The sequence below is a fragment of the Lonchura striata genome, chromosome 3 (genome assembly GCF_046129695.1).
Source record: "Lonchura striata isolate bLonStr1 chromosome 3, bLonStr1.mat, whole genome shotgun sequence".
In the NCBI taxonomy this organism is placed as follows: Eukaryota; Metazoa; Chordata; class Aves; order Passeriformes; family Estrildidae; genus Lonchura; species Lonchura striata.
In genome coordinates this window covers 70,376,280-70,403,457 of record NC_134605.1, presented here as the reverse complement: position 1 = coordinate 70,403,457, position 27,178 = coordinate 70,376,280, and the positions used below count along the sequence as shown (strand labels likewise).

The following is a 27,178-nucleotide window of genomic DNA, read 5'->3' as shown; positions in this document are numbered from 1 at the left end:
GGCAGCCCACACCTCTGGCTGGCCCCTCTGGCTGGTACCATGCTCTTGTTATTTATTAGCAGCATGGCAGTAGGCTGCCACTGAGAAACCTCCTCGTGACCAAATGTGACCTTTCCCATTTTTCTTCTCTCTTTCCTACCATATGGGAAGTCAAGGCTTTAGTGCCATGCAGTGCATGAACAGCTGGATCCACCCCATCCTGACTCATGCCTTTCAGCACTGTACAAACTTGGCTCCTGGTGCTGACGTAGTCCACAATATCTCATGTACAAACCAAGAAAGTATGTCACAGCACACTACCCAGACTATGCCATGCTTTCCATGCCAGTTTGGATGAAAGGCCTCTCTAACAGACAGTAGAGCAAATGGACAGGGCTACATTAAAAAAAAAGTTTTGCTATGTTCTCTCTCACTCCGCTTAATTTATCTTTTCTGAATATTGCATTTAGAAAAGTAACAAATCATTGCAGTCACCAATTGCAAAATACAAGATTTTTTTTCTTTATTTAGTATTATATTATAATTTTTCTAGAGCCTTGGCCAGAAAACAAGAATTACTCCTAGCTTACTCATTTCTGCTACTAGCTGGGCCTTTGTTACACTCCTTTAACAAGCCTCTATAATGCCAAGCACCATTAAGGCCTTGGCTTTAGCAGAGAGCTTTTAATCAATGTTATCAAGCAGTAACAATTAAATTGAAAAATCTCAATTTGTTGTTTGAGTATTATGCAGCTTATCTTGCACACAAGGTTTGTGTAACATGGATAAAAACTTCTTGACTTTAAGAAGCCTGACATTTTTGCCACATACAAATGAGGGGGACAGGGAAGTTGCTGTTTCTTTCAATTACATACATTAAATTTGTCCCTTACATGCATTGGTACTTTCCCTTTTATTATCTGAGAAACAGCACAAAAACAGCTGAAACAATTTTTTCGTCTCTGGAAGAGACTTTCAAACACCACAAAGATGGATCAATAATTTCTCTGGATGCAGTGTGATAGCATAGAAAAAACCAGAGTGAAACACTCAAGATACTAATGTGAAAAAATATATATTCAGAATACATACAATATCAAAAATCCTTCTGATGAAAAGATTCAACAAGCTGGGATGAAAAATCCCTAAAAAATTTTGCAAAACATGGTGACCTTTTTGACTTGACTCTCTCAGACCTAATCAAATTTATAGAAAGCATTTAACATCTATATTTGTGTCAGAGACCTCACCAAACTTGCTAGTACAATACAGGTATTTTTTTGTCCGTGAAACAAATCAGGGGTATCATTTGAATATAACATGCATCAAAAGAAAAATTCAGAATTCTTAAGCAGTCTCAAAATTGAATTAAGACTTTTGCCTTTTAGGAAGGCATGTTAAATGTGTGGATCTCAATTTCTCAAATTTACTTTCATTATTTTAATTGAAAGCATAGCAAGCAAGGTAAAACTTCTTAAGTAGGCTAACAACTTTTGTATACGTATATTTATGAGTTTAGCTAAGGAATAATATTTTTATCTCAATTAAGTGGCACACTGAAGTTCATAATAAAAACTAAGAGAAGAAAAATAATTAAAATTTTCAAAAGTTCTACAGCTAGTTTTGGTGATCTTTGATTTTACAAAATTAAAGAGGAGATATTTGGAGGCTCAAAGAGAAACAAGCTCCCAGATTTGATTAGGAACATTAAAGTAACTGCATCAACTGAATAGAAAGATGAGAAGGGACTGTGATGCTCAGAAGAAAAGACTGAACAATGTGCAAAGCACTGGCTCTAGTGATGCAAGAGAAAAGACAACACAAAAAAGCAAAAAGCAAAAAAAAGCAGAAGAAAAATACTAATTTGTACAGCACAACATGCCCTCTAATTGGCTGTGTGCATGTGCTGGTCAAATCATTCTGCTGGGGACAGCTGCAGGTTCCTGAGTTCATTTAGCATAGATATAACTAACGACCACTTTTACTTTAAACTAACAAACATAGCAAAGTAGTGGGACACGATAGCCAAGCTTTTGAAACTGACTGCTAAAAAAAAGAAAGGTGGAAGTTGTTTGAACTCACAAAAATCATGCACAATTTTTCACTATCATTCACCTCATAATATCTGTGCTTGCACAAGGGATAATTACCCAAATCCAGCAAAAATCATGTGCGTTCTGGCAGAAGTCAATTGCACAAAATACAAAACTTGAAGGGCTTTCTCTACTTTTTTACCTTTTATTCAAGTGTCCAAGTTGCCTAAGCATAATGTAAGTTTTTAAATTTCATGTGAAGGATCGAAGATCTGAAATAATTTCAGTCAAAATACAGAATAGTCTGACAAACATTTAGGAAAGCAAATTTAGATGCTTTTCTTTCCCCTTTGCCTTTTTTTTTTTTTTTCCAAGTATGGAAATTACATTCTGTGGATTTGTGGAAATGACAACTCTGGATCACAATTATAACAATTAAAAGGAGAAAACTCATTCTGGACTTGCAAAAGTAACCTAGCTTAAACATTCACAGGAGTGTCCCCGAGAGACATCTGAAGAATAAATTTGGTGCTCTCAGTGGGGATTTAGAAGAAAGAAAACTGATACAATTGTGACTGGTGTTGAGACCATCCTAAAAACACTATTATTTCAAATGGCAAAGTAAGTTGAGATCCTTCTGCTATTTTAAGAGGAAGGAAGGGCAGAGAAGATTTTTAATAATCCAAATTGCAATTTTTCATAATACAGAATAATTACAATAATCTGATCCATACTTATGTAGCCTTCCATATGAGCAGCAATCAGTCAGAGCTGTAACACTCTTCAGGCCCCACTTCAAGAAGTAATTCTCAATCATGCATGTAGCTCAGTAATTTATGTATTATTTCCTACTGATGCTGGAGATAATGGATTTCATGATCTGCTTAAAACTCAGAACAAGTCAGGCCATGCTCAGTGAGCTGGGAACACAGTGTCATCTCTCTCTACCACAAGCGTGCTGTGCTCCAGTATTTAACCAGGGGAACATTGTCAGCCATCTCCTGCAGCTGTTTAGGAGTTTCAAGGTGTCCCAGCTACCTCCAGTAAAGCTACTTAGTTCAGGTCTGCCTTTATGAGAGGGAAGTAGCAAATACAGTGCTGTAAAGATAGAAGTTGTAATGGGGAATGGAAGAAAACAAATTATTTTAATGGATGGCATGGAACTAAGAAGTGATTAAAAAAAATTAGCAGTGTACTCTACCAATAGAGAGAGACCACTGATAGGATCTAATCTGTAAGTGACTGTGGGAGAAAATAGACAGCAAAAGCCATCAGAAGCCTGGTTTTAAAATCAAGTTTGGGGAAGTAAATGGGAGAAATGACAGTAAAAATGATTCAATAACTACATTATTAAATTACTATGATTAGATACATTATTAAAATACTATTATTAAATAGCTACATTTTATAGTTGCAGCAATGCTGTCTATTAATGGCTTTTTAAAAATCAAGAAATTGCACAAGCCATTCTCCTGCCCTTCATATACACACATCTAACTTACAATATAGCTTTAATAAGGAAGTTTTTCTCGACTGCCAAGAACATCCTTGAAAATATTTTTAAAAATATTAAAAATGAGATATAAATGTAATTTACCAACCTTCTTATAGTCCACAATGTTTCCTTTTCCTTGTGCCTAAAAAAGAAAGAGATCTTTTATCAGAGAATACATACTACAAACTAGAGTTGCAAGAATAAAGAATGCAATTAAATGAGCTACTGCTTTGAACATTTCTTACTTTCTTTAGGAATCTGATACAGAAAATCCTAAAATACAACCAAATGTGTTACCAACATGGTTCTGTTTCAGATGAGAGCTGCAGATACTCAGTGTAATTTTTAGGTTTTTTTACTATGACTTGTAGTTAAACATTTGGTGAATCCAAAATATTTTGGTCTTAAGAAATCTTGATGTTTGCATTAATTAATCTCTCCCGTGAGATTCTGTAATAAGCTCTACTTCCTATCAGCAATAACAGGATTTACTTTCTTTAAAGAAAACTCTGTATACCTACACTGGCTTGCATGAGGCAATAGTCTAGACCTCCCAAAAGGGCTGTTGGACCCTGTCAGAGCTGCTACCAGACTGGAGGTGCTTTTAAGTATCAGCATCACCTTTTGAGGAAGTGACAGATAAATACAACCTGTAACTCCTAATACATTGAGAAAGAAATACAAATAAATTTTAAATTTCTTCTTGCCCAGATGCAGGCAAATATGTTGTCCAACTTCCTGAATTTTGTCACACAGTGATCTAAAAATGTCTTTCTCACTTAACCAACCTGAAAACCCTTCCCTGAGTTCTGGTCTGGATGTGCCATTATCACTTCATCCAACTCCAGCTCTTCTTTTTCCAGATTCATTGAGGGAAAAAAAAGTAACCCGTTTCTTTCTCTCTAACTTCCTCAAGGGAAGACCCTAAATCTCAATTCTTCTGCAATGTGTCTCCTGAAAAGATGTCTATATTAGGACCACTCTCCATGTCCTCTGTGGGGACTTCAAAGATCAGCCCAAAGGAGCAGACCAACTGGGATAACAAGAAGAGCTGAGACCTGCACTGAAGAGGAACATTATGTGGCAAGCACAACTTCAAAGAGATGTTGCCAAGCTGGCCCAGACTTGAAAAATGAATTAATTTTTATAAAGGAGGGAAAATAAAATAGAGAAAAAAAGGGATAAGAGACTAAACAAACTGAACATGAAGGAGAACAGTAGGTAACAGAACTGATTCCTCTGAAGGATAAAGGGGATTGATCCACAAAACTCCTTTGGTTCTCTCTTTAGCCTTCTCACGAGCCAGCTTTTCTGGAATGCGTGTTAAGACGACAGCCTGATAGCATTTGGGAGTAGCAAAACCACTGCCAATTACTCCTTCCGTATTTGCATATTCCCATCTTCTTTTATTTGTCAATTTTTATTCACCTGATTGGATCTTACAGCTTCTTCAAAATATATCTAGTAGCTGTATATCAGAGCACCAGAAACAAGTTCCTTAACAAGTGGAGATTCACACTGCAGCAGAGAATCTGACAACGTTTGAGGAAGATGCTTTTCAGCTGCAGCAATAGCAGGGAAGGTGTGCTCAGTGTGCCTCCTCCTGTGCTTATTCTCATTACCAACAGCAAGAATATTTTCTCATGATCTGCTCCTGTCAAGCATACAAGTCAATGGCTGTTGCGCTCCTCCAGGCAGCAACCGCATACAATCCATCTCCTAAGCCTTCTTTACTACAACCATTGCTTTTCCCCATTTTTTTATCCTCACAGTAGTACTTTGGCTCTCTAACTTTTTCTGACCCTCATCTCAGACACACAGATGGTTTTTTTACCTTTTACATCAGACTTGCTCAACTGGTTAAGCTTCTGACAGGGCCTGAGTGCACTGCATGTGCTTTACCTGTTAAAACCATACATGACATTGCAGGAGGGGTGGCCTATGACTGCATCCTTACAAGCACTGCCAACACGAGGAACTCTCTGGTTTGAGTGCTTGGCCTACACTGAATGTCACATAGTGAATGTGACTGTGGATGATATCTCTAAGAGCATGCAGTTAATCAAAGATAACCATCCTCTCCAAGCCAACACAAGTCAAGAAAGGCTGCTGGACTAGGTGTTCCATATTGTAGCTGGTAGTAGTGGTGGCATAGTAAATACCATGTATAAAGTATGTGTATAATAAATAAATGTATGAAGTACAGTAGTACTAGTAGGTAGCAAATACTTTTGCATAGTGCATGTCACTTGGCACCCCAACCCTTTTCACACAGAACTGCCTCATTGTTTCCATAATGCCCATTTTTGGTAGGAAAATTTAGTAAGCAGACAGACGTCACTCCTGGAGTCCTGCAACCTCCTCTAGATTCTGCAGATGGGAAATTGTTTCAAAGCTTTTATAGACTGTGCTGTGGAAATACCACTATTCTCCAACTGCAATAATCCAAATCCATTTACATTCAACTCGCATGTGAGCCTTGTGTTGAGATTGTTGAGTTCCAAAACTCCTCATCATGCTTTATGAACTATTAGTCCCTAATTTCAAAGTGACAATATGATTGCTTCATTTTATGATCCCCCCCGCCACCACTGTAGGACTGTAGATTCTGCATACACCTCCCAAAATTTCATGGCTGAAGAGATCATGCCTCTTGCTTGCAGTATGTGAAGGCAGTTTAGAATGCAGAACTAGCCAGAGGTTTAGACTCCACGTCCTGTACCTGATTCCTGCTTTCAAACCAGCAGAGAAAGAAGCCATCAGCAAGCACATCTTGAATGAATTTGCTTGCACAGGGCCAGCTTCTTATTGAAGGCAGCAGCCTTTCTAACAAACTGTATAACAACAAGCAAGAATTTCCAAACGGCAGTAGTCACTGTTGTTTAGACACACAAAACATGTCCAACTGATGCAGGAACTCAACAGAATGCTTAATTTTGGCCATTTTGGTGCTTCCCTCCCCTTTTCACTTCTTGCTGATATCTATTTGTGCTTCAGCAACATCCAGGGAGCTATTCATGGTCTTGAATCCTGCTGTGGTACATGACAGTTACCATGTAGTTATTTTATTCTTATTGCCTTCCTCATGTAAAAATTAAAGGGAAAAAGTAGGTAAACAAGAGAAGTAAGAACAAGGATATCAGACAGCTAGATCTCAAAACTATTTTGTGGTGGTTAGAAAGCCAAGCCCCACAGATCTTTTCCCTTCCACTGAAAAATACTACTCCCAGCATCATTTTGGCAGAAGGAAATGTATGCCTACCTTTCAACCACTGTGATGGTTGAAGTTCTCTGCTTTAAGCTGCCAGTGAAAGTAGCTTTAGTAGGACGTGGGACTGCACAAGCAGTGCAGAGGAACGCACATATGCTCCACGCAAATGAATCTGCCTGCTACACTGATATACAAAAGTCTGACAGAGCATGACTGTCAGGTGCCTAATTTTCCCCTTATTTAAAATGTAGATGACAGAGGTATTAAGCACTGCAGAGCATAGGGAAACCTCTTATTAATTTTTAAGTTCCTGTGTAGAATGAAAGTATAGATAGGAAGAAATAAACAAACTGCAAAACCAGGAAGCTCTAAACAGTGTTTTATTTTACCTCTCTAATCTGTTTAAGCCATGCCTCCCTTCCACGGAATTCCTGATGAAGGATTGCAGGGGCAGAATTCAAACTGAAGGCTATGCTGTCACTAGAAGTTTCTTTAACAAATGGCTGCAGGTCCAAATGTAGCTGGAAAAGAAGAATACACAGACATTCAGTTCCCAGGAACAGTCTACACATATCCACCCACTCCTCAAACTGAGGTCCACATCCTGATTCTACACCTACTCACCACTTCCTACTTTGACACTTGTACTCTGGTTGCACTTTTTCAAGTTTGGGGGAGGGACAGAAAGATGTTGAAGGCCTTGCAGTGGTGAAAAGACGTGGAAAAGAGAAGCACATAGAGTTGGCAAAGACACAGCTTAAGGACAGTTTGCAGAGCTGGGCAAGCCGTGGGACACAGCCAGGTAGGAGACTGTGGAGTGGCAAGAAACAGGAAAAATATAAAGGAGAGAATGATCCAGTCTTTGGTGGGAAGAAGATCAGGTTTTAATCTGCACAGAGTACTACATTCTACTTTTGAGTACCTGAGGAAGCAGATGCAGGATGACCTTCCTTCTGACAAAGCAAATGCTACATAGCTAGGAGCTTTCTATGAAAATTATGCAATCCTTAATACACAACTGTGTGTCAATGGTGAATATATTAATATTAAAGAATATACAAAATATTAAGGATATAACTGCACTTGACGTAATTTACTGGTAGAATTGTACCTAGTAATAGCACATAGTGGCATTCCTGTGGCAGTAAAATTGTGCTTTATAAAACCACTTCCTTCTCCTGTAGGAACTAGAAACTGTATAAATCAACTCAGCTGAAACAGATGGGAGGTCTGTCTGCCTGTCTCAAGCTACATCTAACCTCACAAGTGATGCAATACAGCAGAAGCAGATCTGTGTTTTCCTCTGGACTAACTCTAGCTGCAGACTCAATGTCTTCTAGCGGAGGTCAGAGACCTTGTCCAGGAAATCCTACTGCTGTAGAGGTGTAGGATGCTCCTGTCCAGATATGGTGACCTCCCTCCTTATCTTTTAGCTGCCCTCTATGGAAGTTCCCTCCACAGCAGGTTATTCAGAGGGGATATGGCTCAGTCCATGCTGCTGCAGACAACTGAGCCTCACAGCACATATCTCTGCATGTTGGCAGCCAAAACCCAACACATTATGTACAGACTGGGCAATGAGAGGCTGGAAAGCAGTGCTGCAGAAAGGGTTCTGGAGATCCTGGCTGATGACAAGTTGAGCTTGAGCCAGCAGTGCCCTGGCAGCCAGGAGGGCCAGTGGTGTCCCAGGGGGCACCAGGTACAGCATTGCCAGCTGGGCAAGGGAGGGGATTTTCCTGCTGTGCTCTGCACTGGGGCGGCCTTAAGTCTTGTGTGCAGTTTTGGGCACCAAAATATACTAAAGCCATTAAACTATCAGAGTGTCCAAATAAAGCTACAAAGATGATGAAGGGCCTTGAGGTGAAGCCGTATGAGGAGTGGCTGAGGTCACTTGGTCTGTGCAGCCTGGAGAAGACTGAGGGGAGACCTCACTGCAGTCTGCAACATCCTTGTGAGGGGAAGAGGAGCAACAGGCACTGATCTCTTCTCTGTGGTGACCAGTGACAGGGCCCGAGGGAATGGCCTGAAGTCGTGTCAGAGGAGGGTTAGGTTGGATATTAGAAAAGGTTCTTCACCCAGAGAGTGGTTTGGCACTGGAACAGGCTCCCTAGGGAAGCTGTCACAGCACCAAGCCTGAGAGAGCTTAGAAGTGTTTGGACAATGCTCTCAGGCACAGGGTGTGACAGCTGGGGATGGTCCTGTGCAGGGCTGGGAGTTGGACTCCATGATCCTTGTGGATCCCTTCCAATTCAATATGGATGTGGATCCCTTCCATTCAAACACGACATATTTCCTCCTGCAACTCCTGTTAATGGGACAGTGGGTTTAGGAATAATGAAGGAGCAGAGAAGGTAAAGTTTTAAGCTGGTGCAGAAAGATGTGCTAGAAGGAAGTTAACAGAGCCTTTAATGTAATGAGCTCCATTGCCAGGAGTGTGATTTTTGTAGTTCACAAGCCCTGTTCATATCAAACATCTCCCTGTTCTGCAAACATCTCACTCCATACAGCAGTCAAATTTCTCAACACTCACCCACTGGCTAAAGTCTACAGTATAAGTCATGCAGTATATGCAAAACTCATGAACAACACATCTTACAAGCCTTTCTTTCTATATTTAAGCTCCCAGAACAAAAGGAAAAGTGTACCTTATGACTCATAGACATATGCTTCCCATACTGGAATGCCATGTCCTGGATCTCAGCGCTGTGCTTTGCTAGCTCCATTGCAGCCTGGCAGCTCTTGGCCAGCAAGGCACTGTGCGACAGGAAAACCTGCTCCTTCCACCTAGATATGCCAATGTCATCTGTGAGGCAGTTCTCCTGAAAATGAAACAAAAGCTAACATGAAAACACCAAAACTGCACGTGTCAGCTCATAGAAGTTAATAGTGTAGCATGGGTGAGTAACATGTGGTATGTAACAAAGCAAACAAAACTCTGGGTGCCATGGTGCCAAATAAATTCTTTTAGGGATTAATAGAGGGAAGTATCAGAATAAATATATTGGCAGTTTCAAACAAAAACATTTTCCATTTTCTTCTCAAAAAGTACAACACAAAATATGTGGAGCTGCCAACAGATTCAATATAAATATTTTTTAAATTACTGTATCATCACACTGAACATGAACAGCCAACTATAATCCTCATGAGGGACTGAGGAGAAAAAAAAGCCCCAAAACCAAAACTCCAAAACAAACCCAAAAACCAAAACCTCTCCCCAGAGTACACCTGCACTTCAGCCCCTTCCCAGTTACCAAGAACCAACAATCCCAAACAAACTTGAGAAGTCCCTACAATTTCTCCTTAGTAGTCAAGACAAAAACTAATTATAATAGGTGTTGAAAATTCTTATAGACTACACTAAAAAAATGAAGGGTTGTGAGAGAGGACTTGTACCTCTTCTGCTCCCATATTAAGGGTGAGGGGCAACTGAAAGTATTAAAAAATAAATGAAATTGAAATTTTGAAGTGTTAGGGATTAATCAACTTTCTCAGGGGCTGATAGAGGCATGTCAGTTATGCTTCTACTGAACTTTACCACCTTAAGTGTAAGGTCAGAGACGCTCAACCTGTCTCAAAAATCTTTTGCATCCCAAGTATTTATTTGGATTACTTTCCACAGTGTTTGAATTAACACAAATCAAATACTTTCTCCCAAAATCCAAATTCAGCTGCCATTCCTTTGACTCATAAGGTGTTAATATGCCACTATTTCACTCATGTCTTCAAAACTAGACATTACTTTAATCTCACATATTTAGTCTCACATATTGTCATGCCTTTAGGTACTCTCTAAGGGCAGGGGGGAACCCCCAAAACCAGAAAAGATCACAGCTGTTTCGCTTAGAAAAAATAAAATCAATAATGAGAAGCTACAGAAAAAAAAATTAAAGCACAAAAATGTTTAAAATTTTGTAATTTCTCAGTTCAGCTAAATCTGTAACATATATTAAGCCAAAAGATATTCTTTAACAGAGTAATATAAAAACCCCTCATATACAACAAAGCTTTTCCCTCAAAGTGATGTCAATTAAATTACTTAGAATTGAGCAAGAAGTAATTCTGTGTGACCCTATAGTTTTCTAGCAAGGTATTATCTGTCATGAAATCAGTAACAAATGAAATAGAATCCATCCGTTCAGCTCTAATTTTCCTCCCTTATGGATATCACCCAGAAGTGCTGTGTTACAAGGGAGAGGATAATTTGAGACTAATGGAAAAAGTAGGAGAATTCTGCAATGCCAAGTAACACAGAGCTGTATCAAAATGCCTTTGCTTTCAGACATACTATTAAGTTATACAAGGAAAGTGAAGAACAGTGAAACCACATGTTTGCTATTATGCATATGACAACTTACAAAGTCAAGCCTAAACTTTCCTCTGTTTTCTGTATTTTTGTTTTAATATTTTAACTCAGCCCAGAGCATGTGCAAATTCCCATGACTGGCAAAATGTCAAAATGAGCATTTAATTCAAGTAGTTTCTCATATATCAAGACTCTTTTTTTTCCATTTAGATATAGGTCAATTTATTTTAAATTTAAAATCAGGAGCTTTTGGAAGACGAAACACAATCTTTTCCTTAACAACCAATCTGCTCAGTGAGAAAACAGTACTTACTAAAATTCACTGGATGACACTGAAAATTGGCAGTGATTTTTATAATAGTTTGTTTTACATCAAATAAGAAAAAAACACTCTAGAAAGGTATCCTGAAACAATTTTGAAATTAACAAAATGTTTCAGAAGACATATAAATTGAAAATTATTGCTTTGTGTAGCCTTTGGAGCAGCAAGAGAAGTGCAGACATTATCCAATATTAAGTGAAGGAACTGAAGAAGCTTAAGCAGTCATTGCAACTCAATGTACACAAGAAAATTAATTCTATGATTTGTTACAAAATTATATTCCTAAACAAGTTTCAATTTCATTAACAGAATTGAAAATTATGGCAGAAAAAGTTACTGTCCACTACAATAACATTTTGTAAAAGTTTCAAGCACCAAAAATGAGCACGTGACTTCAAAAAACCCACAAGAATTGAACATATATTTGAAGATTGAAATCTTAAAAACATAAGTATTGTAAATCTCTGGGCTACAGAAACAAGCCAGTTGTAAAAAAGTATTATGTCCATATGGATGTGCTTTAGCATATGAACTTGCATGCCAGAATATAGCTGATTTTAATTAAATAACTTCTTATGACCACATACCCCTAAAGCTTCTGCTGCTTAAGACAGAGGCAGACACATCCTTTCTTCAGCAAAGTTTTCCAACAACGACATTTTTCCCAAGCTTAACTCTCATGTTATACATAATGTATCTGCCAACCACACCACATTCTTACAAGGGTATGCAGGACAGTATCTAAACAATATTTTAAAAACATCAAGGGAAAACCCAAACTACTTCTAGACTGCAAAGGCTGTAAAATCTGATATCACGACAGCTCTTACTACTTTTTGAGAAATTTTCTCTGCTTTGTAAGCTTTGTTTTGCTTTGTCAGCAGTGAGTATAAAAGTGGATGTTACCTAGCCCAGAAGACTCCTAAGACTTTCTTATAAAAATCTCTCTAAAGTCAAATGAATTCTAGTTGTAGTTGACAGCGCTCAGACGTTTGATTAACTAATGCCTGTGAACTGACCTCATCCATAAATTCTGTCACCAAGAAATGGGTGCAGGTCACAAGCACCCGATATGCTGTCAAGGGGGCAGGAAATGGTGGATGAAGAGAGCTGAGCCCCTCACCATCACTGGAAGAAAACAGCCAACTCCAGAGACAGTTTGCACAATGTCAGCACGAGTGCACAGGGAAAATATCCAAATCCAGCTCTGTCGATCATCATTTCCAATGGGAAATGAAGAACAGCTGAGGGATGCTCCCATTTTACTATTGGCAAGGTCAGTTAGTGCTTTGTTAGAAATTGTCCAGTTGAGATTTTTCTTTTATTAAACTACTTCCATAAGTTAAACTCTGTTTAAAACAATCACCTCAGGAAACAAAAAACTTTTAGAAAATCAAACTGTGGGAAGGGCAGCTCTCAGTGACAGTACCAAGGATCACCAATACAAAATCAACACTTACAATAGCACAGTTTGATTTATCTCACCAAAAAAGATTCTTATATGAGACTCAGCTGAAAACGTATTAAGGAAATATGAATGAAAAACATGTCTTAAAAGTGCACAAACCCATTTGCAAAACCAAGAAGGAGCAGAAGTCAGAGACTTTAAACTTCAGCTATAGTTTGTAACAGAGCCCATCATTTATTTCCATACCATGGTAGCTCTTTCTTAGCCATCTGCTGTTGCACAAAATGATCCAAACGTTCTGAATCATTTATATCAAACATTAGTTCATCTCTCAGTGGGCAAATAATCCACAGAAACACATAGAAATAATTTTACATTGCATATTCAAAGTTTTAAATCAGGTAGTTCAATAACTTCTATTTTGCATAAATAAAATCCAGCACAACTATGTATCACTCTACCAGCAGCAAGACCCTGTAAAACATTTCACACATGGTTCACATAAGCTTTCAGCAGATGTATTCATGCTTGCTGAACATGACAGGGCATGTTTTATTGGTCTATTAATATCCGTCTTCACTGCTTTTGGAGGAACAAGGGTGTCTGCAAATGGGTCAATAAAGCAAGCTACTGACTACTTTTATCATGACACGGTAAAAAAAACACCACCTGGTTTTAAAAGAAAAGTTTGTGAACTTCTCATAAAGATAAATATCTCTTCACATCTGTTACTTTTAAATCTCTCTGGAAAAACTTAGTATTTAAAAGAACAAAAGCAGTAAATATATAACATTGGCCTTCTTTCTAGCTATGCTCTTTTTCCCCCAACACATTTTCCTATTCTTTTCACAGATGCTCTACTCAAATTCTATATTTTATGCTTTTCTCTAGTCTTGCAACAAAAACATTTGTTTAAAAAAAGTGAAAACCCTGGCTCTGCTGCCCTGCTAAAAGGTGGTTTTCATAACTCAAAATATATTTAAGTCCTATAGTAAAATTATAAAAGAATCCATTACTTACAATACAGACTCATAGCAGTCAGTTGATGGATATGTGCAGTATTCCAAAACATTACTCCTCAAAGCAGGGCCAGGGATCAAACATCAAAGAAGTATTGGCACAGCTCACTGCACGTAGCCCATCCTTTTTCAGAAAATAAACTAATTTTTATTAAAAAACCCTACAGTGGTCTAAAATAAGTTAATTCACTATTTGGAACAATGAGTATTTGCTACTAATGCCTTTATTTTTTAAACTTGTTTTACATACTAGTTATGCAAAACTTTCACAAAATTGCATCAAAAATTCCTAACATCTCTTCTGGCCATCAGTGGAACATGTTGGGAATGGTCCTGTCTTACATAATAGCCCAATGTTGACACTATAATGAGCTTTGCTAATGCATATTTATCATCAGCTACATATTCTGAAGAAAAGAAAAAATCGCCAAAACGCACCAAAGTTATTTCCCTTGAAAGTCCCTCGTACTTTAAGATTACAAGAGCATTCTAGAAGGTTAAGCACAAAAGCCAACACAGTGAAGTCCCTCTCTTGATTCTGCTGTTTGGCCTTGAGCTTCCTTGTATCTCTTTCCCCTGTTCAGTGAATTGACAGGAATATTAAAGCAACCCCCCTTAGTATTTGTTAAATGATCTGGAATATTAAAACAGAGGGGAGTTATAAATATGACAGTATTCTCTGAGTAAGCAAATATTTTAGAAGTCTTCAGCCTTCTAAAAGTTGGAAACAGAGACGCAGAGCAATGAATTTTTTCTGTTAAAAACAGATAAACACAATCATAACTGAAGGCCAGACTAGACGATTTTCAACTTTGCACTTACTAAGACAAAATTTTTACTCCTAAATTAGACCTAGATTTAGGGGAGGCAAATGGGAACTGGGAAGAACATCCTCCACTTGAAGAATTTTGGGCTGAGAGGGGATTTAGCTCAGAAAACTGCAACAGTTTATCATATCATCCATTTCAGCTCCAAGTTATAGTCGAACATATAAGCTTAATATTGCTAATGTTATATCTTAAACCACAGCAGCTGTTTGTTACTTTGAACATGAGTGACAAGTCTTAACCTTCAGGCTGTGTCAAAGCCTACACTTTGTAGTTTGTATTGTCGCTTCAAATAATGATGAAAAGTTAAATATTTGCTTTTTCTTTCCTGTTTTCACACAGATCTAATGATTTACCTATGCAGAAAGGACATGAAGCATGATCAAACAGAATGTACTAAAATGGGCAGCTGTAGGATTGTACCTGGCTGTGCAGAGGACAAAAAGTGGTAATGGAGCTGTCAAATAATTATATCCATTATATGTATTCAGGAGTAAACCAGGTCAGTCTTGTTAGGTCAAAAAATTCTTTGAACTTTCCTACTGGGTTATCCAAATGAAGAAGACTGAATTTTTTTTTTTTGCAAACACGAACTTAGGGTCTCAGAGAACAAAGGTCAACTTTGCAGAGATATTTTTGTATTTTTGTCTACCATTCAGCAAAGGTCAAAACAACTTGGTCCTAAGTTAGTTTATTTTATGGTACTAAAGAGCTTTAAAACAACTGCATTAAGGACATTTAACATATGAAGTAGAGTTTTCTTGCCTCAGGGAAAAAAAAAAGAAAGGTGAGAAGACATCCTTCTGCTTTTCCAAATTTAAGACACTCCCAGCAATGAAAATACCATTACTAGCATCCCTATGCCCTATTCCAAGAAGGAAAAATAAGTTTGACATTTGAGATTTAGTTGTGGAACAGATTAAAGCATTTGTCTTACCTCTGGGAAATGCAGTTCACAATTTTGTTTCAATCAAATTGCAATTAGGGAAGGAGGGAAGATGCACAAAGGACACAAATAAGACAGACCAAAACTAAACCAGTCTATTTGCCAGTCTTTGCTAAAGAAATGTTCAGGACATGAATGGGACACTGCCTTGGCAGAATAGTGCAAGGAGAGCTGAAGGGATATGTCTCAGTACAACATGGAACTAAATTTCTCAGAGAACTAGACAGAAGAAATTAAAGCAGATGCCACACCTTACTGTAGGTCTCATCAGAAGCCACACACTACCCATTACAAAGGCTGAACTTCAGACACTGTCATGTAAGTGTCCCTGTTACACCACCACAGTAATTGTGTTTTGAGTTAACTGGGTTCCTCTTAGGAAGGGTACAGTGTACTTTCAACTCTCCTTAGACAGAAATAGTCACTGAAACAAAATAAGTTGTTGCTATTTGTAACTGGGCCAGGGCAGGGTAAATGTCATGCAGCTGAGCTTAGTTTATCTCACACTTCCCCTTGCAATCCACACACGTGGAAGGCTTCAGTAAGGCATCAGAAAATTGAATGATAGAGAGAAAAGATAAAGATCTTCTGCAGTGGCAGGAACCCAAATGAGTCCAAGATTTCTCATTTACAGAGGGACCATGGTTTCAATAAAATGCAATTTCATTGCTGAGATGAACCTGTAGAACTTTACCTCTACACATGAAAAAGTAGAAACAAGTTGAGTGTTTTTTAAATATATCTGCAATCTACTTTATTTAGAAACCTGTTGGAATACAGAAAACAACATTTCAACTATTCTTGGCAAAAATCTCAAAGATGTAATCTATTTTAACATATAACCCTGAGCACAGTCTTTGGGAGCAACACTGAAGGCTGAGGTCAGTTTATACACAGGTTGAACACAGCAGGTGCAGAAGCAGGTGCAGAAGTTCCCAATGCTGCCCTCCTGCCATGCTTCACCCAGGATCCACTCCTGAGAGGTGCCGGAGGACACTCCAGGCATGCCATCCTTTCCATGCATCCCAGGGAGCCGTGGGCCCAGGCAGCTCCTGAGTGCATTACTGCAGTCCTGCTGGAGGCTCTCACCCAGCTCAGCAGTGTGATCATTCCTTTCTAACTGGTTTCAGTCAAAATGACAGGGATACACTTCAGCAAGTTTTAGTGACATGACTTTGCTGCTGCAGAGCAGGAGGGACGGAGAGTGGCCAGGGGAGCAGCACCCTCCGAACACAGCGCTGTTATCCAGTGGCACTCTCCACTTGCCCACTGCGCTCTGCTTGGTGCAGAGGCATCACAGCAGGTATCCACTGTAGCAGCAGCCCATGAGAACAGCCTTTTACCATGGTATCAATTTTGTTACGTATGACAACACAGCAATAATAAACCAGAGCTGCAGTTTCAGTACACAACATCTGCTGAACCATAAGATTCAGGTCTCCAAGGCATGTGAGACAGCACCACTAGAAGTGAATCTATCTACCTCAGTGAACTTCAAGATCGATACTCACATATACACAGTGCTCACCAGTGGCTGAAAATTTGCCATGATAAAACCTGTAGTGGTCACTGCAACTTTAAATGACTGATTTTATTGCATGTGTTAAGACATACAATAAAATGAAATAGATTTTCATTTTCTAGTTTGAAAGTAAATGACAAAATGAAAAAAAAAAATTCTTTTTTGCTCCAACATGCAAGCCTACTTCAAGAATGGCCCCTAGAAATTCCCTTAAATATTCTAGTAAGATAAAAATACCTACATCTAATTTGACCAATTTTCATTACTGTTCTTGCTAAACAATAACACAGAATATCTGCAATTGCCTTTGACAAAATACAAGATTATTTGTTGTGAAATGCTGGCAGCTATTACCTTGGCCCATGCTGACTTCTGAAATATGTGCACAGTGACTTCTGATGGAGAAAAACACAGGACTATACTCTTAGCACTCCAGGACAAAACTCAGAAGACGGGACATGTTATAAATTCAAAAAGAAGCATTCTGTAAACTTCTTTGGGCTTGGAAACAATAGATTTGACATTAAAATATGAATGATGTAGACAACATTGAAATGAATATCTCTAACTGCACCTTGGCTAGGAACCTCTGGAAGCATTTGGAAATCCTATAGTAAGATGTGCTGAGAGCTCCTGGTAATGACACATGACAGTATTCTATTAAGCACTCACAAAAACAAAATAGTTCTTCCTTGAGCATTTCTAGAAATTTCTATCAGAGTTTACAGGTGTCATAATGATGTTACTGCTGAAACCCACTAGGACTAACAACTCATCTGCCCTCTCCCTCCTTTTAAACAGGTGAGAAAGTCATCATATTTACAGTAGTCACACATTAATATCACCAAATGCCATGGGTACATAAATCCAGTGAAATTCTTACCTCAGATGATTTTGAGTTTTCATAATATATCCCTTGAACTAAGTCACCAATAGCACTTGAAATGAGTTCTACAACCTGTAAAAGAAAAGGAGAAAAAGCCTTACATCTTTAATCATCACCAAATTGACTAACAAAGCTACTGCCAGATTTCCAGAGAGATAAACCATGAAGAAAGCTAATTGTGAAAGACCTCAGGACTTACTGAGATATATTCTGTGATACGTCTCTGCTAAAACCTCTACTACAGTAACTCTTCTATCAAAGTTTTAAGTTAATATAAATGAAAAACAAGACTTGTTTTTCCTACAGTGTGAACTATAGAGTGTATTCTCACAAGGACGTTCACAGAACTAATAAATCCCAGTTCATGAATATGAGACAGTACCTCATCTGGGCTTTGTTTTGTTTTGTTTTTTTCCTGCCAAGTAAATACTTCACAATACCTCTCCTTGGGAGCTGTTAAAATTCTAATCTTCGTGGCTAATACAGAAAAGTCAGAACCCATAGAAAGGTAACCTTTCAAACGTGATCATTTGGTATTCAGGTGCCCTGGGAATGCACTGTGGATGTATTTAGTGCATGGCCTGAGGCTCAGCTGTACCACATACACTGAAAGTCTGCAACACGGGAATGTTTAAATCAGATTTATCAATCTGTATTATCTTCAGGGTTCAGGCTTTTTATTTTATTCAAGCAAATCCTAAAAATCTGAACTTGATCCAGAATGTAAAACAAGTAGTCCGCAGTCTCCCTGGAACTACTGTAAAATTTGACGTTGTGCACATGAACTGTCTTAATTGGAACAAAATAGTCAGATTTATTGTAAAATTAAATGCAGGCATTTAAAATAAGCACACCTTAAGGCTACCTCTGGTTGCTCACAAAGTTTTAATTTCTTGAATGTTTAATTTCCTATGCATATGAGTCTGTATCTGATTCCTCTTTTTGCTTCCTAAAATTCAATGTATTTCTTATTGAATTAAAAGATTTAGTTTCAATTTTTATCATTCTTGTAACTGAAGACAAGAAGTAAAATGATAAAAGCCCTAACGCAAAGATATTCTAACATTTAGGCATGCTTTATTTGATAATAAAACCACATTTGTATGCTAGTTTTGAGTACAAGCAGAAAGGTTGTGTTTTCTTTTTTTTAAACACTGGCTCATATACATATTCATATACACACAGCAAGCGCTAACTTTAGAAATGGTGCTGATTAAAAGTCATGTTTTTTCTTGCAATGCATATGGGTTAATTTGCAAGACCTACAAAAACAGCCTGAAAAAAAAAAAAAAATCACATTGCCCTTTAGGAAACTAGACACCGAAGAAATATTGTAGCAATATGAGCTTTGAAGGAACGGAAAGGACAATGATCCTACAGTGTTACCAGATGTGTTGAGTTATTTAATGGGGGGAACAGAGAAAATGAGGGGCTCTTTTTTTTTTTTTTTTAAACAACAACCCTCACCCTCCTTGCCTTTTTGGTTTTTTTTTTAAGGTATCAGATAAGCCTTATTCCCAAATCCAGGAGGACTGAGTATCGCCAATAGGTCTATGAAAGTCTGTAACTAAATGCCCAGGATCAGATTGTATTACAGTTTATACAAGCAACATCCCAAGATTCTTCTGATGGCTAAGACACATAATACAGATCAATCACTCACTCAAAAATGTTATGGTTTGTGAAATGGTCTGAGCTCAGAGACCTACACTGGTAATACGAAGAGGAATTTACAAAGACACAGAGTCCTACTCTAAATGTCAAAGTGATAGTATGAACTTTTAACAATGCAGCTGGCTCTGGATAACTAGACCTTTTCCTCTCTTGCCTGAAACTCTAGACTGAGCAGGACCCTGTTTTGGGGTTTCTTTTTTCCACCTCTCCTCCTTCTTTTTAGTGCAACTCTACTCTCCAAGGCAATTTTAACTGACTTAATACAAGCTTAGTGAAACATTTGTGAACAATTGTACCTCTTCATCTGAGAGTTTATAAAGCATCTTAGTAGAATGACACAAGAACTATTTATATAATCCTTATTATATTAAATACCATTAAGTGACATATTGAGCATTACATGTTAGTGAGAATTTAGTATTAATATTTCCCCCCTTCTTTCCAAATATATATATATATATATAAATACTTTAAAGGTAAATGTAAGGCTATACAGATTGCTACCAAGAGTGAAATTCCAGTTTCAAGAGCACAGTGGGATGCTTGCATGAGGCTCTGTTACCTCACCAACCCTTAATCTGATCTATGAAAAGCACCTCCTGCTTAACATCAGTGGCCTGGAGTCGTGAGCACTGGGGAAAGAAATGAGAAATGAGGAAACCTGGCAATTTTCCTCTGCATCCCAAAGTGACAGAGGAAGAAAAATTATTACAGATTCAGTAGTATTCATGATATGATACAGTGTCTAGCTCTTAGGTAGCACTTTTCATCAGAAAATTTGAAAGCAATCAGCATCTCCTGTTAAATTTATTCCCTACTGTTTTATATAAGGGGGAAAATGGCAACAGTGAACTGATTTTCCAGAAAATCATGCAGTCTGCCAGCGTGAGAGCAGCAAACACTATCCGAGCTGTCTTCATTCTCATTGCTGCCTTTCTGCCTGACCAGCGCTGACGTTTCCGAGATGTAAATCTGAGGGGAAAGAAAGTTAGATGAAAAATGAAGTGATCTCAACTGCTTCTCTTCTCTTTTGACAGTTGAGCTCCATTTTAAAAAGGTTCAAAGATGAGGGAAGAGAAGAAAAGATTGCCAGAACTAGTGCTTGAAAACAGCATCCCAATAGAGACTAAAGGCAGACAATTCATAACCTCTCTTCCCACTGTTTTGCACTCCTCACCATGTTTTTGAGAAGCCTGGTTCCTCATAGGTACTCGGGATGAGCAGGAGCAACCACACATTGAGAGAAAACAAACTTCCACTGTATTTTTCATTTTCCACTCTGCATCAGCATCTTCCAAAGTGCTGTTTTCTGCTCCTTCAGCATCCCCATGACTGGATACTGCCCAGGGGATGACCCATTACTTGCAGGTGACAAATGCACATGCAAGTGATTCCACGCCCTTTAAACACATTTTGCAATAGTTCTGCAGTGTCTTTTTTTTTTTTCCTAAGGATGTATTATGTCAACACTTTTTGTAGGGATGTGTTCTGCTTTTAAAAAGTCAACACAAAGGCCATCTGTTCAGGATGAATACATGGAAAATAGGTGGATTGTTAAAGCTAAAATCTCTCCTACTATTTAGGCAGATAAAGTGTATAACATGATGTAAATTCTGGACACAACCATTTGATTGCTCATTCCACAGCAAGCTAGAACACATGCTCTGACCTCTCCAATACATTCAAGTATAAAATAGTTCAAAAGACTAGCTGTGTATCAGAAGAGCTCTTCCCAGAAGAGCTCTGTAGGGTTACAGATTAGAAATTTGGTGAATTTACCCTTTTCTGGTGTCATAAATTGTTTATCAAAAAGACACAGCTTTAGCCCTTCAAGACTCTTTAATTTTTCTTTGAGTCTAATTACTCAAGATCAAAATTTCTATGTATTACTTGAAGAAATAAATAAGAATGTTGGTAATTCACTTAGTTCAGAAAATTACTCAGGACATCCAACCAATCACTTAATGAATGCCCTCCTTCATTTTCCTCAAATCAGAATTTTGTGTAGTTTCCTGAGGACTTATTTATAATTCAGAATTCCCAAAGCATCATCCCAAGCAAGTCACAGAATAGGGCCACATGTTCCCTGTTGCAGATACTGCAGTTGACTGTCAAGGCAGATTCAACTCTGTCTAGAGAAAAAGAGGTGTATTTTAATGGAAGTGAAGCTCAATGCTAGAAGGAATGCAGGGAAATAACAGAATAGAAGACATTTTGGTAGACTACTTTCTCCAGAGTTAAAATATATGATTCAGACTCTATCAAGAGCAGTAAAAAGAATGGATTCTGAGCCCCTCATCCTTCACAAGGCTTTTAAACAGCCTGGATAAAAAGACAACACTGGTGCCATCAACTCATCAATGCAAGCATTTTGCTGTCTTCACTCATCTTCAAAATACTCTGTGTAAAGTTTACTGCAACATAACACCACTTATGTTTTTTTCCTTGGTTTTCTTCTAGTTTACAAAAGGAATGAATCTGAACTCCATTCAAGGAATGGTAATTTTATTTTAAATTCAACAACTGAAATGGAATTGATTACATAGACCACTCAATTTCAGAGTAGTAATGTGGTGTCTCTCCAGACTTTATAGGATGTTTTCAAAGGAAACACCACAGAAAGGATTAAGCTCTTGTGGGAAGACAGGAAGCAGCACTAGGAAGAACACAGCAATGGGTATAACTTTGTTCTTCATCCCTCACAATTTCTATTTGACAAACTTCCTTAGCTTTGCCAAATTCCTTCCAAGAAGGACCACAAGTAATTCCTTCCATCCTTATGTTGAAACAGTATCCTTTCCTCACACATCTGCTATTGACAGACCTTAATCCTTGCTGCTGATGTGTAGATTTGAAAAGGTAGCAGGACTTCTCCACAGAAATAAAGAAGAAAATTAGATGGTCATGAACTATTATATATACAGATAAAAATCCATTCAGCTCACACTTCCCTCCCCAAAGAAGCATTTGTTTGAGAAATACTTCAACAGTCAGTAATTCCACAGAAATTGACCCAAAAACATTGCAATACTAGGAAGCTGAAGACAAAACTCAGCCAAGAGTTGATTTTGGATTTTGATTGTTCAATAATGCCTTTAAAAAAAAAAAAGGCGGGGGGGGGGGGGGGGGGGGAGGCAAAAACTGTAAGAGAACAGAACGGTGAAATTCAAGAACAGTGAAAAACAAACAATTCCAAGAACAGTGAAATTCAATCTCCTTTCCTGGTAATCTCCTCAAACATCATTAGTTATACAGGTAACCAAGTGTGCCAGCCTACAGAATGTTTTTAACGTTTATTGAATCCTACTGGATTGTTTGAAATCGTCTTGAGCTTTATTGTCTTTTGGATCTGGATGTCTCTCTCAGTAGTGAACGCACAGGAAGAACAGTTATTTGCCTTTCTAGCATATTTTAAGTGGTCTTGGAAAACACAGTTATGGTTTTCTTCATTCTGTTAATGATGAATTAGTAGCAAACTACAATATAGTAATACAGTATAAACACATCACCCAAGCCCCACTATTTGTTAAAAAGGTGTTTTTAAGGCATAAAAAATAATCAGCAGCCATCAATTTGAAAATTGCTATATATTGTTAAATATCTACCTTAAGGTCAGTCTGCCTTAGGGATTTTCTCCAGTGTTAAGTTACACTTTTTATGCTGATACAGCACTACATACAGAATTGGATTTCAGAGTAAAGAAATTTAGTGCATAATTCAGTCATTTTCCTTAAAGAAAACATAACCAAGAGAAGAAATACAATTTTCCTTGTCTACTTCCACATGATACCTTACACAATTTCATAATACCTTTGCAGATCCATGGCAGCAGACCCTTGCACTAAAGTACTCAACAGCTGTTGCTGAGTGACTCAGGTTAGAGAAATACCTGATTACTTCAGCTTGACCCTTTTAGATGGGTAATTTCATTGCAACTTTCTTCTATATAAAACAGTGAATAAAGAAGGTATACTGACTACAGGGTTCTGTAGATATAAACCCCTCCCCATCCATAAGTGATACAGGAGAGCATGGTTATAAAAGGTTGCTGCCAGTCACGCTGCTGCAAACTGGCATTAAACTGGAATATGGTCACAAATGAATTGAGGATTCAAGTGAATAACAAAAACTGTACCTGCAAGTAGCATTTACTATTTCAAACAGTCTGTACCTGAACAAACATGAATCAAAAGTAAGATCATTTAGCATCTGACAGATGGAATCAACTTAATGGAGCTGAAGATGTTTGTTAAACTAACAATCAACATCCTCCTTTACCAGGGGTAGTAGCAATCAGATTCTAGACTCCAAATGACATGCTGTTGAATTTCAAAACACTGATATTAACAAGCAGTCACACTATCTAGAAATTCAATATTCTTGCTAGCCAACTAGAAGTCAAATACATCAGCATTTTGATTAAAAATACAATTAACTCATTAATATTACTGCTAAAATTTTACACATTTTACCATATTATTACACTGAAACCACTCCATATGTTAAGGCACTTTTACAAAAAATTTTACCATGGAAAGATTCATTTCAAAGACAAGCTTTACAGTGGTGAAAAGAGAAGGGAAAATATACAATCTATTGCCCTATTTACATGGCACATCAATTTTAGGCTCTCCTACAGTACAATGAGTATAAACACCTGATGGGAAGGAATGCAGAAGAGGGAACCAAATTCTCCTCAACAGTGCCCACTGATAGGATGAGGCAACAGGCACAAATGAAAACACAAAATGCAACCTGGATACAGGCAAGAAATCTGTTGTGAGGGCATCCAACAATGGATTAGGTTGCCCAAAGGGGTTGCAAAGTCTCCATTTTTGGAGATATTTAAAATCCATCTTGATTTAATCCTGGGCAACTGTCTCTAGCTGACCCTGCCTGAATGGGGGCTTTGGACTGCAAGATCTCTAGAGATCCCTGTCAACCTGAACCATTCTGTAACACCAGCAGCTGCTGGAGGAGGACCACAGCTGATTTTACATTATTTACATCTGCAGCACCAATAACAACTTTCCTCATCTTTGAAATAATACAGTCTAAGTTACAGAGCTGGTGACAAATACTCTCTTAGGTAAGAGTTAAGTTTACTGATTGTACTAGGAATAGATTTCCCTATTATAAATAGCAACAATCTTGGGAGACTAAGAAAGGCCATGCAGACTAATCTTAGATTGTTATCACTATTGCTAAAAGCTTTGAATTGCAACCAAATAATCACAAATCATATTTTCACTTTATAAAAATGTATTGTCTGTTGAAGTCATACTCCAGGTGTACAGTTGACTATATACCAGCCACTATAATGTCCAGCTCTACAAAACGGTATATTAACTGCCTTGTCATTAAAATCCACCTTTAGAACCAAATACCCTACACAAAGATGAAAGTTAGTATATATTAAATACTCAAACAAAAAAAAGTCTGTTTCAGATAATATTGGGACAGTATTTCACCCAGTACAGATCTGATTGCTTTTTATCCTCCTATGCACTCTGAATAGGAATCTTACTATGTTTGGGAAACAGATTTCAAAGAAAGCCATGAAAACAAAACTTGCAATCTTCCACTTCTTCAGCTATAAAGAGAATGAAGCTGACATAGCAAATATCATTTCTGGAGGACATCACCTTAGAATCATTAGGTTAGAAAAGACCTTTAATATCATGAAGTCCAAACTAAGCCCAGGACTGTTAAGTCCGCTGCTAAACTGTTTCTCTAAGAATCACATTTACAATTCTTTTAAAGACCTCCACGCATGGTGACTCAACCTTGTGCAGCCCCTTCCAGTGCTTTTGTTGAAGAAATTTCACTGGTACTCTCATTTCATATACCTGTTCTGTGAAAATTCTTTTTCATTTTATAATTTGTGTAAGGGTTAAAGCTATTTAGCAATGAGTTTCTCCATTATGATTATTCACAGCTGTGAAAGAAACAGCTGTAACAAACATCTCTGTTTAAGAAATGCAGGCAGTGCCAATATCTGTGGTGAATGAAGTAGGAGAACTGCTGGCTCTTGAGAGCCCTTTCCCACAGTATGCATCTCACGCAGAAAAAACATCATATACACAAAAATTTTCATTGCTTCAGTTTCTTAGAATAAATTTTGTTTTCTTTTGAATATCTATTTGCTACATATTCTGGCACTGATCTTGGATACATATTCTTGTTAACAGTCACAGAAATATTAAAGACATTTTTTAATGCTTGTCTTAAATCTTCCAAAGGCAATTTTTCTGAAAAGTGAGGGGGATTGACTTTAGAAAAAAGAAAAATTCAAAAATTTGACTTTAACATTCAATTAAATTTATATGTCTATACATATATACACACACACACACACAAACACATATATCTCAAGCATGTAAACATTTCTGACTCTTGAAGTATTTGTGTTCACCACTAGACAACTGCCAATTCAGTGCTGTACATTAAGGGAGCAAACGTAAGAGGAACAGACCCTAGCTACCCAGAACTCATTAGTGACTGTCTTGAGATGTTGAATAACCTTTGACTTTCATCAGATTCAGCCTTTCTTCAGTTTCTTTCATTTTTATCTTCATTGATGTTTAGTCATCTCTGAAAAGACCTCTCTTTCATGTAGATGGCATATCTGTATTTTCCAGACCATTCTGTTAATTACGAGGCAAACAGCAGTTCTATAAGACAAAGAGTTACTAAACCAGGTGTTAGAAGCAGCTGTGCAGTTTATCTCCAAGGAAGACAATATTTACCTGGAATAATGACAGGTATTTGGTTAATGAACTCAAGCAGTAAACATTGACTTCGGTCTGCTGGGCAGACCAGAGAAGCAGGACATGTCTGATTGCTACTATGAGGTAGGTGAATTCAGATGTAAGTTGAGGAAATTGTTAGTGAGATGATTCAGAGGCAAGAATACTGCATGGACTTGGTGCAACTTGGTGTAAAAATCTTTGGCAGGCCACTGAAAATTCATCAGAACTGAATGGAAAACTTCCTGAGACTGTCAGTCACTTGGTCAATCTGACACTGAGGCAGAATCTCAAACACTCACAATTCTTTCTCAACAGCACTATGTCTTGATGCTTTAAAAATATTCTTGGCAGTGTATTTTTGGGAAAGACTTTAATCTAGACTTGATGGTACAACCATACCTATGATGGCATATTCTGCTATCAGTCTGAGCTTCAGTCTTTCCATGTTCTGCAGCAATCCTTCTGCTACAAGGAACTGTTTGTAAGTCACAGACACCCATGAGGGACGTGGCAGAAATCACTCTTTCTTTTTAGAAGTATTTTTTCATGTAGAAGTGGGAGGACAGAAAACAGATTGAAATCTAAACATAAAATTTTCCAGTAGTGCTATGGCCAAGAATCAGAAAAATACACTCTTTCCATACAGTCATATACTAACCGCCATGGAGTCTAACTTTGGGAAAGCTTAACATAAGCATTAGCTTTAAAAACCAGTACAGATGCAAGAGACCACTAAGTGCATTTTGTTTGAGGAATGCACTGATTAGGAATAAAGGCAAAGTTAAGCAGTTTTAATCT

The 27,178-nt window shown here is 37.8% G+C and overlaps 1 protein-coding gene across 3 annotated transcripts in view; it reads right to left on the bottom strand.

Moving 5' to 3' along the window:
- PDSS2 (decaprenyl diphosphate synthase subunit 2) overlaps positions 1–27,178 on the bottom strand; it is a 111,105-nt gene that overhangs the window by 8,090 nt on the left and 75,837 nt on the right. The window contains exons 4-8 of one of the 3 annotated variants that reach the window (XM_021553811.3): positions 17,952–18,026; positions 9,364–9,537; positions 7,108–7,239; positions 3,614–3,649; positions 2,389–3,110 (exon numbers count right to left, since the gene is read on the bottom strand). In XM_021553811.3, coding sequence (XP_021409486.1) covers positions 3,066–3,110; positions 3,614–3,649; positions 7,108–7,239; positions 9,364–9,537; positions 17,952–18,026 — 462 coding nt within the window. In that variant the 3' untranslated portion in view covers positions 2,389–3,065. The other 2 variants (XM_021553810.2, XM_021553813.2) reach the window with 2 other exon arrangements.